General features: G+C 39.9%; 1 protein-coding gene across 3 annotated transcripts in view; it reads left to right on the top strand.

Annotated features, from left to right (window-relative positions):
* The window catches only part of LOC125464991 (protein tyrosine phosphatase type IVA 2-like), a 110368-nt gene that overhangs the window by 76100 nt on the left and 21149 nt on the right, over positions 1 to 13119 (top strand). For all 3 annotated transcript variants that reach the window (XM_048558006.2, XM_048558004.2, XM_048558005.2), the window contains one exon: positions 6531 to 6623. In XM_048558006.2, coding sequence (XP_048413963.1) covers positions 6531 to 6623 — 93 coding nt within the window. The remainder of the gene's footprint in view (positions 1 to 6530; positions 6624 to 13119) is intronic.

The raw sequence follows: 13119 nt of genomic DNA, 5'->3' as shown, positions 1-13119 counted from the left end.
AACTTCTAAGATAATTAACAAGTGCCTTTGCAATTTATTAGAACTATCCAAACACAACTTCAAATCTGAAACTTAAAGTATGCTGTATCATGTGTGCTGTCCTCTACAAACATTAGAATCCAGTCAAATGTAAATGGGCCTTATCCTTACTAAGACCCACAAAATGTGGGAGCACAAGTTGGCTGTTTGACCCATTGAGTCTGCTCCATCATTCAGTGAGATTTGGCTAATCTGATAATCCTCAACTCTACTTTTAGATAGCAAGAACTGCAGATGGTGGAGTCAGAGATAACAGTATGGAACTGGAGGAAAACAGCAGGTCAGGCAGCAATCGGAGGAGCAGGAAAGTTGATGTTTCGGGTTGGGACTTTTCTTCAGAAATGGGTTTCTCTGCCTTTTCCCCACAACCCTTGATTCCCTCACTGACTAAAAACCTATCTCAATCTTGAATACATGTAACAACTCAACCACCCTTTTGTGGTAAAGAGTTACATAGATTCACCACCCTCTGAAAGAATCAAGTCCTCCTCATCTCTGTCTTAACTCAGCGACCCCTTATTCAGAGATTGTCGTCTGGTCCTAGACTGTTCCAAAGTGGAAAGCCACCTATCCGCATCTTAGGGCATCCCTGAAGTGTCAGAAGATTGGAAGTATGGATGAAAGTTTCCGTTCTGAGTATACTTTGTTCTTTTGCATACTGACCTCCTGAGTTAAAAGTGGCACTTAACTGAGTCTTTTAATGGAGAATTACTTCAGTGGAAAATATCAGACATTTTATTAAATGAATAGTTGCCTATATAATCACCCAACAGTTGAATTTCATCATTGAAGACATTTTTCTCACAATGCCATTGCACCTGATAAACTTCTAAGGCATCCAATTTTCAGTAATAGACATTCGGTAACCTGGAAACTGAACCTGTGCCCAACTTGTTATCTGTAAATCAGACTTTATACGTGACTCAAATATTACACCTGCTTAAAATCATAACAGTCATGTATCAAGGATTCAGCCATGTTTTGTCTGGATGGATGAATGTTTTTTTATTCAATTAGTGTGATTCATACAAATCCTGGGTTTAAAAAAATACAGTTGGTAGGAGGGGAAAATGTATTGCCAGGAGCACCAATATGATCCGCAGAAAGCAGTTCCTCCATTCCCGCTGCCTTGCTAATCTTAACTATACTACTACACAGTCTGCTTGGTTTTCTCATGATTACAGCCTGATTTAACCAGGCTGCATTTTGTATACCATAACCAAAATGCACCAAATCTTGGAAATAGTCACCAGTGCAGTGACATCACTAGAGGGGGAAAGAACTAAGGTAATGTTCAGGTTGACAAGCTTTTGTGAGAACCAGTTCTGACAACCAGTCACTACCTGAAATGTTACCTTTGCCCATCAATATTGCTGGGCTTGCTTGTTTTCCCCTCGTTTTCTGTTTTACCATTTTTTTTCCACTGAAGTTTTGTGCCCTGTGGAGACTATAAGAAAGCGTTTCAGTGATAAAGCAGCTACTTTTAAAAGAAAGCAATGATTTAAAGCATACAGATTGCTGCTGTTTACAGTTAACTTTGTATTAATTATTTGGGACAAAAAACTGCAGATGCTGGAATCTATGGTAGACAAAGAGGAGGCTGGAAAAACACAGCAGGCCAGGCAGCATCTGCAGGAAAGGAGCAGTCAGTGTTTCGGGTATTACCCCTTCTGCAGTCCTGCAGAAGGGGTAATAGCCAAAACGTTGACTGCTGCTTTCCTGCAGATGCTTCCTGCCCTGCTGTGTTCTTCCAGCCTCCTCTTTGTCTACTTTGTATTGTGTCTGAGACAAATAGTATGATGTTTCTCTTTTCCAGAGATAATGTAATCATGAAGTTTTATCCTGAACCCCCTCAACCACCGACAAAATATCTTGTTATTCTTTCAAGGTGAAGATGGTCATGTTCATTATCTGGGGTATTTGATAAAGTTCTGCTGGATAAATAGGCGACTCTACTAGGAAGGGTTTTCTGCAGACAGGAAAGATACTGCAGCTTCGGACAGTACTGGCTCGGGATTTCTTCCTTTGCATTTCTGTATGCTTCTGATGTGCACTGCCTTTGCAGCAGATGCTAGCCTAAGATTGCAGTTTCTCCCAGGACTCGAAATTAGGGTCAAAACTTTGGCCATGAAAGCACACTTAGATTCTGACTGTCTTGAGGGCGGCACAATGGCTCAGGATCCGGGTTCAATTCCATCCTCGGGCAACTGTCCATGTGGCATTTCCACAGTCTCCCCATGTCTCCTTGGGTTTCCTCCATGTCTTCGGGTTGCCTCCCACAGTCCAAAGATGTACAGTTTAGGTGGTTTGGTGATGCTAAATTGCTCATGCTATCCAGGGATGTGCAGGCTAAGTGGATTACCTGCTACTGTCTAACTATGCAAGGTTAATGGATAGGGTAGGTGGGTCTGGCTGGGATGCGCAGGGTCACTGTGGACCCAATGGGCCGAATGGTCTGGTTCCATGCTGTAGGGATTCGAAGATTGCTTTGGTGGGTAAGTGCCAGCTGTTATGGTTACATGCCAAACTTAATCAATTATAACTCTTAATAAGCTGCGCCTGCTTGCCTTCAAGTGGTTGAACTTTTTGACACAGTGCTGGTACACAATGCATGTGCAGAGTAACTTAGATAGGACGGTTCCTCTTCAGCTTTCAGTTTGATAGGCAGACATATCCCTCTTCATTTGGACACTAGCCTTTGGCAGACTGCAAACATTAAACCTGAGGAATTTTGTCATGTGTTTCATTGTCTCTGTGGGCATTTTGAGAGTGTGTGCTGCCAAGATATGTGAACTTAGCTAATGCCAACCGGTTTTAGTCATCAACTGAAAATTGGGCTCAAAAAGATTTCCTGAGCAAGCTAATCACTTTTTTTCTTTCTGCCATTCAGAAGGTTGAAGTTGTGATGTTACATTGCACTTGCATCTCTGAATCAGCAGCTAGCACACAGTCATAAGTAAACAGGAAAGCACAAAGCATATTCGTGGAGACCATAGTCTGAAGCGGAGTTGTCTCGGATTGAGCAGCTGCAGATCTATGCAGCGTCTGGTTTTCATGCCAGAATCACCACCATGGAAAGCATGGGAGAATATGTGAAGATAAAACCTGCTGGCAGAACTTGACAGAATAAACTACTGGTCTAAACTAAAGAGTGCAAAATTTTAGTTCTTTTGATGGAATTGACTGACAAAACTGTTAAATCAAATGACCATCTTGATGCTGAACCAGTTGAATGAAAGCAATGAGAGCATTATGCTTTTGAAAAAACTTGCATTGAGTCATTGCAGCACAGTGGCAATGCCTTGCAGGTTACTTAAACTAAATGTTAAATGCAGTTTTTTTCAAAAAACACTTTAAATTCTTAGAATTACAGAAATTCTACTGAGTTACTGAATTATTTAATTTGCATCAAGCCCACAGGATGCAGTAGAAACAGCCAAACTCGAGTCAATCTTGCAGGTCTGTGCACCTAATTGCCACTGCAGTATTCACACCACGAGAGTCCAGTTGCCATCGTGGAATAATTTATGTCCAAATTGCAGCAGTGTGCATTTCTTCAATCCTGAGGGGGTTTCTTTTATGTTTACAGTAATCCTGGTGAAATTCCAACTGGGAGCAAAATTTGCAATCTGTGTTGACTAATTAAAATCTCTCAAGTCTTGATGTTTCTGCCTTTGATGTAGTTCAGGTTTATTACTGTTCTTGTACTTCAGTAAACTTTTAATTTTTCCTTAGCTTTAACATAGAAACATAGAAGATAGGAGGCGGTCATTCAGCTCTTTGAGCCTGCTCCCCCATTCATCACAATCATGGTCGACGTACAACTTGGTAGCCTAATCCTGCTTCCTCCCCATGTCCTTTTGATCCCATTTGCTCCAAGTGCTATATCTAGCTAACTGTTGAATGCATTCAGTGTTTTGGCATCAACTCCTATCTGTGGTAATGAATTCCACAGGCTCACCACTCTTTGGGCGAAGAAATGTCTCCTCATGTCTGTCTAAATAGTCTACCCAGAATAATAAGACAGTGACCCCCTGGTTATGGACACGTCCGCCATTGGGAACATCCTCCCTGCATTTACCCTGTCTAGTCCTGTTGGAATTTTGGGTCTCTGAGATTCCACCACTCTCCTTTTTCCCCCCCCCCCGCCTGAAAACAATTCTAACCTAGTCAATCTCTCCTCGTACGTCAATCCTGCCATGCCTGGAATCAGCCTGGTAAACTTACACTGCGCTCCTTCAAGAGCAAACGCATCCATCCTCCAGAAAAGGAGACCAAACTGCACACACTATTCTAGGTGTGGCCTCACCAACCTGTATAACTGCAATAACACATCCTTGCTCCATTACTGAACCTCTTGCAATAAAGGCTAACCTACAATTTGCCTTCTTTATCACCTGCACCTGCATGCTTATGCACCAGTTGCTGAAGATAAGGATACCCAGGTCCCACTGCACACTTCCCTCTCCCAATTTACAGCCTTTCAGGTAGTAATCAGCTGCCTTGTTCTTGCTTCGAAAGTGAATAACCTCACTTACCCAAATTATACTGTATCTACCTTTGATTTTCCCACTCACCCAACCTGTCCAGATCATGCCGAAGGATTTCTGCATTCTTATCACAGTTCACCTTCCCACCCAACTTGGTATCATCCACAAACTTGGAGATGTTACGTTTTGCTCCCTCATCCGAATCATTAATATATTATTGTGAAAGCTGAGGCCCCAGCACCAATCCCTGTGGCATCCCAGTATTTACTGCCTGCCAACTTGAAAAGGACCAATTAATTCCTCTTAATAATTATCTTGGAATTCTCCAGCATCTGCAGTTCCCATTATCTCTGATACTAATTAATTCCTCTTGTTTGTTTCCTTTCTGCCAACCAGTTTTCTGTCCATCTCAAGACGCTTCACTGAGTCCCTGGCACTTTAATCTTGCACAATAATCTCTAACCCGGGACTCCGTCAAACATTTCCTGAAAGTCCAAATGTACCATGTCGATTGGCTGCCCCTTGTCAATGCTACTTGTTACATCTTCACAGAATTCCAACAGATTTGTCAAGCATGATTTCCCCTTCATTAACCCGCACTGACTGTCTGATCCTGCCACTGTTATCTAAATGCTCCACTATAAAGTCCTTGATATTGGATTTGACAATTTTACTGTTGTTAGGCTTACTGGTCTATAATTCCCTGTTTTTTCTCTCCTGTTTTTGAATATTGGAGTGACATTAACTATCCTCCAATCTGCAGGGACTGTTCCAGAATCTACAGAATCCTAGAAGATGACTGCCAATGCATCCATTTTTTTTCTAGAGCCACTACCTTAGATACCCTAGGTTGTCGATTATCAGACCGTGAGGATTTATGCACCTTCAATCCTGTCAATTTTCCCAGCACCATTTCTCTACTAAGATTGATTTCCTTCAATTATTCCCCTCTCACTAAATCTTGCATTCTCCATAATTTCTGGTATATGATTTGTGGCCTTTTTTGCAAAGCCAAAACCACTGTATGTATTCAGTTGCTCAGCTATTTCTTTGCCCCCTTTTATACATTTCCCCCATTTTCTATCTGTAGGCGACCTACATTTGTCAACACCAATCTCTTTCTCTTTACATATAGAAATTCTTAGTGTTAGTCTTTATGTTCCCTGCAAGCCTGGTTTCGTACTGTATTTTCCCATTCTTAATCAATCCCTTGGCCCTTCTTTGCTGAATTCTAAACTGCTCCCAATCCTCTCATATCATTTTTCTCAGCCAATCTGTATGCTCTTAGTTTCATGGGATACTATTTCTAATTTCTTGTTGTAAGCCTTGGATTGGCCCTCTTACCCATTTTGCTTTTATGCCAGATAGGAATAAACAGTTGTTGCAGATCTCCTATACATGCCTTGACTGTTTGCCTATCCACTTGCCATCCCTTTACTAACTCTCCGCAGCCTATCGAGGCCAACTTGCCTCATATCTTCATAGTTTCCTTTATTAAGATGCAGCACCCTAGTCTCCTAGTTCCTATTGAAATAAAAAAAAAACAGCTTTCGTAAGAAAGAATACGAAGTGATTTAAAAGTAAGGCCCGTGATTAGTTCATTTTCCAAAGGAGCCCAAAGGCCCAGGTTGTGTAAGCCTTTAGTTACTGGTAGCATTTCCCACCTCCAAAGCAGAAGTTAAGGGTTTGATGCTGCTCGGGGTCCGAAACCATACCAAAGTTACAGCTGTGGATTGATATCCAGCAGTTGTTTCGTCTGTAAGCCCATAAACCCCAAGCTCCTACCTGTTGTGTTGTGTGGGAACCCACATAAAGACTTCCACAATAATAAAATTGACTATCCTCCATTGTGACATTATCTTTATTTTCTTACTCACAGTTGACTGTCGCGATAAATGTACCAGGACTACCATTCAAACCAACCAATCGGTGAAAGCAGAAACTTAAAAAAAGTTTTCCACAAGAATCGTTTTAATGCACATTATTGCTGTTTCTTCCCAGGAACTCAAAAAGTATGGTGTTACCACACTGGTTCGAGTTTGTGAAGCCACCTATGACAAGGCTCCTGTTGAAAAAGAAGGCATTCAAGTTTTGGTAAGTAGCAATTAATTATAAACAGACTCCAGATTTTGGACATTTTCTGTTGACAGTGCCCTCAAACTGTAGATTGTGGATTTTTGTCTCAGATTTGCATCTCCATTGGAACAACCTGAAAATGCAATTAAACAAACCCAGAAAAATGTATGCATGTGAAAAGGTCATTTGATCCATCCAATTGAACATTATGGTTTCTGTTGAGCAGGAGAGGATCTGCTGAGAGTGCCTTGCTGCTGCTGACTTAATTCTTGCCAGATATTCTGTAAGTGTGGAGACAGAACACCTCTATGCTATGCTTTTCTTAATGAAAGAAAAAAGCGGAATGATAGGTAAAAGGACAAGTTGGGAGATAGTTGAAACAAAACTTGGGATTTCATTTGTTTAGTGGTAACAAAAGGTATCTAAGCCCTGATTTCATCAGTTGTGCAGGTTTTAGGGCTACAAATGAGCATTTTCAAATTGCTGAAATGAGGCAGAACTAGGGTGCCACATTTGAGAGGCAATAGTGGTAAAAACAAACCTTTCCAGACTTGCAGCCCTATAAAATTTGTAGACAAATGAGAAATGGAACTGTAAAATAGGATTCAGATGACTTGATTTCAGAGTCTGGATTGCAAGTGCTTTGGGCGCAGCAAGTTAGACATACCTGATAGAAAATGAGATTTGTAGGAAGAAATTTCCATTGCATGAAACCATGCAACCAGTTGTCACCTAATACTTTGTTTTTGTGAGATATTGCAAATCCTCTAATGGATTTTTTTGCCAGAAAAAGGTGCAATTTTCATTTAGATCTCAGATCTGAGCAAAAGTAGATAGTGACCAAATGGAAGACTTCACATGCTACGTCTTCTCAGGCATCGCATTGTAGCTCAAGTTTACCTATTTGTTGTGTTCAAAAGTTACATATGACTTATTGAATGATCATTTATCATGGCTTGCTGTTTTATGTTCTTAAACCAAATTTTCTTTATCCAAACTGAAGCTGACCCTCCTGTTCCATGAACCTCAGTTTAATAACCAGCCTTTTATGTGGTAGTATGTCAGAAGCTTTCTTAAAATCCTTCTGCACAGCATCCATTGTTTTCCCTTCAACTTTGGCTATCACATCTATTGATGTTAAATTGGCCAGCCTCCGCTCCTAAAAATGTCCTCGTACCACTCCTTGAATAAAGGAGTCATTTTTCTAACTCCAGTCCTCTGATACCTTCCCTTATTCGGGACGCATGCCATCTGGACTAGGTGACTTAGTTATCCTGAGCATAGCCAAAGTCTCCAGTGATCTGCTGCCTGTAACCTTTGTTTTAAAATTCATTCATAGAATGTTGCCTGGGCCAGCCTTTATCGCCCAAATTGCTCTGGAGAAAACAGTGACAGGTAGCTAACTTGTTGCTGCAGTTCTTGGTCTATAGGTGGACCATAGTCCTATTAAAAATGGAGTTCCAGGATATTGACCAGACACCACTGTAGGAATGGTGATATAATTCAAAGTCAGAATGGTGTATAGCTTGCATTAGACCGTGGAGCTGGTGGAATTCCTAAGCATCTGCTGTCATTGTCTTTCTAGGTGGTGGGATTTTAGGTGGTTGAGAAGGTTCTTATGAAGCAATCTTGATAGACTGGTACCATTGTGTATCAGTGGTGAAGGGTATTGGATGTTGAACTTCATGGGTAGGATGCTAATAAATTAGGCTGTTTTCTCCTGGATGGTGTTGAGCTTCTTGTATTGTTGGAACTGTGTCCTCATCCAGGCATGTGGGGAACATTCCATCACACTCTTGACTTGTGCCTTGTAAATGTTGAATAATCACAGGGGTGACTTGTGGCATGAATATTAGTTGCCACTTATCAGGCCAAGTCTGGTTATTGCCATAATTATTGCCATAAAAACATGTGTTTCTTCAGTGTCTGAGTCAGGAATTATGCTGAACATTATGCAATTATCAATGAATATTTTCATTTCTGACCTCTTGATGGAGGCATGGGCAACTGAAGATGGCTTTACCAAGGACTCTACCCTGAGGAACATCAGGCAGTGGTGCCTGTGGACTGAAGACTTCTGACATTGCTGATTCTGTTAATATTTTGTCAGTATCCTTTTCCTTTAAAACATGAGAGCACTGGCTAAATATTCAAGCATTGTCTTGCTTGCTATGCATTTCTCATCCTCTTTGCCCCTAACAAGCCCAACTCCCTATCTTACTATTATTATTTATGAATCAGTTAAAACAAAAATTTCTATCTCTTTTTTTTATGTGAACTGCTGTTTAATGATTACGTTTTATCTTTGCTGGCCTATTTTCCCTTTTGCTCCCATTCGATTACTTTTGGCTTGGTTCTGATTTAAAGAATTCACCTGAAATACGACATTCATATTTTGTTTTGACCATATTTTCTATCTCCTTTTGTCATTCAAGCAGCCCTAGCTTTGATTCTCTTTCCTTTCATCATTATTGCAGCACTCACAATCTTGCTTGAAAAATCTGCTCTTTAAAATCACCCATTGTTCCATTAGTTTATCCTATGAACATTTTTTTTTCCCTATCTTGCTCTGCTGGATCTCTTTTGAAGGAAACCCTTATCCAATTCTGAAATTCTACTTTAGATTGTTCTTTGCTCCTTTTTGTTACCAGTTTAAACTTAATGAAAGAATTATCCCTCCCACTCAAGTGTTCCCACATCAGCATTTGTTGACATAATTCCTCAGCACCAGATCCTGCAATGCCTCCTTCCTAATTGGACTGAGAAAACAATGCTTAAGAAAATGCACTTGAACTCACTCCAGAAATTCCTTTCTCTTCACGATTAGTATTTATCAACTCAATCCATGAGTAATGCAATTCCCCAATATCACCACTTAATCTCTAATTTCAGTGTAGGTTTTTCCTTCTACCTCTTCCTTGATATTCAGAAGTTTAGCAATATGTTCTTATCCTTGTTCATATTAAATCTAACAAAATTGATTTGCTTTTTCCTTCTCTGTCTTTTCTATTCACATTGTATCAATGAATATTAAGCGCCCACTCTTCACCACCTTTTAATCTATTTTTCTATTATACCGCTATATCTTAGCTCAACATGACTATTTGTGCATGTAGCTTATCAATCTTGTCCATGCATGGAAAAAGCTACCAAAAGCAGTAGTACCATATCAGATAGAGGGAATCTAAAGCTGATCAAGAATACAATGCCAGGTTAACAGTTCTATTCAATACACTGAACAACCTATATTCCTGTCTTCTTTCCCTACACACTGGAGCCCATTCTCTGCTGATTTAGTTTGAAACCTCCCTAACCACACAAGTAAACCTTCTGCCCTTTTTGAATAGGTAGATCCCGCTTGCCCCAGAACTGGTCAAAAATGTTTAAGAATCTAAAGCCCTCTGTCCTACGTTAGGTTTCAAGTCATGTAATGTCCTTTCCTTATCTTCCTGTTTCTAGTCTCTTGTGCATTTGACACGAGGATTACTTTCCAAGGGTTTCAACTTGCTCCTTGCATTTGAAAATCAGACCATAAGACTTCAATCCCTCCCACTGTGTCATAAATACTGACATGTCACAATCTCTTTCCCATTGAAAACATGCTGCACTCTGTCCTTGATGCCCTTCACGCTGGGACCGAGGAACTTTCCAACCATACAGGACTCAGTTTAATGGCTAGAGAAATGTGGAAATTTCTGCCTGTCTCTCCTTTTTTCCCCAGACTGTAGAATCTTCGGTAATTTCTGGATTTCTCCTGTTTGATGTTTACTCCTTGCCAATTGGTGCCGGATCAAGACTACATTTTTCAAGGTTCAAACTTGCTAGGTTTGAACATGTGCTGAAATCCAAACTGACATGTTAGTGTCATACTGACAGTATTGCCCTTCCAGATAAACGTAGATTAACTGAAGATAAGCTAATGCGTTTCCACCTTGTTCTGATCAATATTTATTCTCCGCATAATTGAAACAAAATAATCAGTTTTATTAATTTAGTATTTGAGGAACCTAGTAGGTGTAATTTGATTGCCACTTTTCCTACACTGCTACAGTGACTGCACTTCAAAAGTGTTTCATTGGCTGTGAAATACTTTGCCATGTTATGTATGAATGTGAATTATTTGTTTTTAATGTCAGTTTTTAGTTTTTGTCTTTTGAGGATAGAGAATGAGTGTTAACCCTAAGCACCAGAGACTCATTCAGTTGGTTCTTGATAATCTGATAAGGTATCCCAGTAATTGAATTGAGAAATGACATTTCTATAACAAATAATCTGTGTACGAGCCTGGAACATCGTTTTGGATCACTGAGCTTCAGTAGATAATCCGTTGCTGTTGAATTTCAGTTCTCTATCTTAATCCTCGTGTTTACAGGTTATTCAAATGATTGACAATTAGTGGAAAACTTTAAAGTCCCACCTGCTCCAGAGGTGTATAATAATGCCTCTGAATAGTTTGATTTGGAAATTATGCATGACTATCTAGAGTCTGCCCAGCAATTGAATGGTTAGTTATGTCCACGAGGTTATATGTCGTGAAAGTTAGATACTGAATTACATTGCATTCTCATTTTAAGATAAGAATGTCTGCTACGTGGGGAGGTCAGGCAAAACAAGTAAGTAATATTTTTCAGTGCAACTTTGATACAACTGAGGTTTTCATACCTATACTGGAAGGAATGGCTGCTGCAAGTTGTATCAGAGCCTCATTCACGCATATCTTCCCTGAACAAATTCTGGTGGCCAAACTGGTACCACTACTCTCTGCCTGGCTTAATTGAGTTTTGACAGTGGCAGTTAGCATGCAAGCGAATTGAAACTTAAAATAATGTAAATCTATTAAGTAATCATATCTCCATTAAAAATTTCACTGTACCAGACATAATGCTACTGGGAAGCAGAGACAGTTGAAACCTTTTGTCCACTGATGCCTGGAGTCTAAGGCTATGGCTGCCATTCCAGTCAGTACTAGTACAATTAAGATTATATTCAGTCATCCAAGAATGAAGCCAAGTTTTTGTGTATTGAGTTATACCCTGCATTAGTTTAACGGAGGAAATAACACGTTTACTGAGGACAACTGCGATGGGCAGAATAGTATAGTTCTCTTATGATTTTAGTAAACTAGAAGTTGAAGTCCTGAGCTTGACAACTGATGAGTGCTTCAAAAATATTGTTTAGATGCTGTTTGCATGATGAGATAGATGAGATTTCGCTTCTGCAGAGGCCAGCAACTGTTGTCTATCACTAATTTCCCTTGAACCAAGTGGCTTGCAAGTATTTAAGAGGGCAATTCAGAATGAACCACATCGATGTGCATCTGGTGTCACATAGGCTAGGGCAGGTGGAGTGGTGATCATTCCCAGTTTAAGGCTGTTGGACTAGTAGTTCTGTATATACAACACTTTCTCCGTGATCAGGGAAATTCCTAGTTGATAAGGTTAATAGTCAAGCGCTGCAGACTTTGTCCGTGTTAAGGACCCATATTCTGTTGTCATTTGATGACCATCTGAGCAAAGTACAAGGAGCTGCAATTGCTGCCACTGCTGAATTGATGCACTTCAACTAGTGACAAGGGTAGAAACAGATCACCCAGGGATGCATTTCCTGGTTAGAGCTGGAGAAACACCTTTTCTTGACTTGCTGCCTGACCATTGAGATGTTGCTATATGATGAGGTGGTTTAATTTCAGCCACGGGATAGTTGATGCCTTAAATTGACTGTCATGTCTGTTTTTGAGTTGAAATGGACAACTAAAAGATTCAGCATACCTAGTAATTTTCTGTTTTTGCTGTGCATCTGAAGTGCATTTTCTGATGTTCAATCCTTTGAATTGGAACTATTTGATTTCATACAATAGTAATGGCTGAGATCTCCAATAAACTTAATTGAAACAAAAAGATTCAGAATTTCATGATACCTAGAGAAACCCCCTCATTAAATGGGTAATTTTTGGAGTATATCCAATTGCCTGTCTGATGGAAGAAAAATAAAAATATCCAAGTAACTTTGGATCTCCTAAGTTAATGCACTGATGCTTCAATGTTACTAAACTCTTAGCTGAAGTTGTCTTGTAGTTTCCTGAGGTATTGGTGCTATGGAATCTCCCCTACTTGCATCATTGGCAAACTCCAGGTGCCTGAAAGCAAATTTGTAAGCATTTCTGGCTATAGACCTTTCTGATGGAAGATCATTTAAAGTAGTAGTGCTCAAGTGATATTAGCCAGAGAACCTAACCCAAGCCATGATATCACAGACGTAAAATTTGGTGGCTTTCCTTCCACCAGCAGTGCCTCAGAAAACTGCTTCATGGGGTGATTTTGATTGTTGCATTGCGGCAGTGACTATGTTGATTTCCATTTCAGTACTCAAGTTGGGGATTACTGTCAACAATAATATAAAATATCAATAATCAATAGTATAATCAATAATATAAAAATGAATTAAATATCCCATTGTTTTGACTGAGCTTTAGCCATTCCAATAAAAATTCTGCTTCTATCCCTATTGACCTAAT

This window comes from Stegostoma tigrinum, chromosome 24 (genome assembly GCF_030684315.1).
Source record: "Stegostoma tigrinum isolate sSteTig4 chromosome 24, sSteTig4.hap1, whole genome shotgun sequence".
Classification (NCBI taxonomy): Eukaryota; Metazoa; Chordata; class Chondrichthyes; order Orectolobiformes; family Stegostomatidae; genus Stegostoma; species Stegostoma tigrinum.
This window is presented reverse-complemented; position numbering and strand designations above follow the sequence as displayed.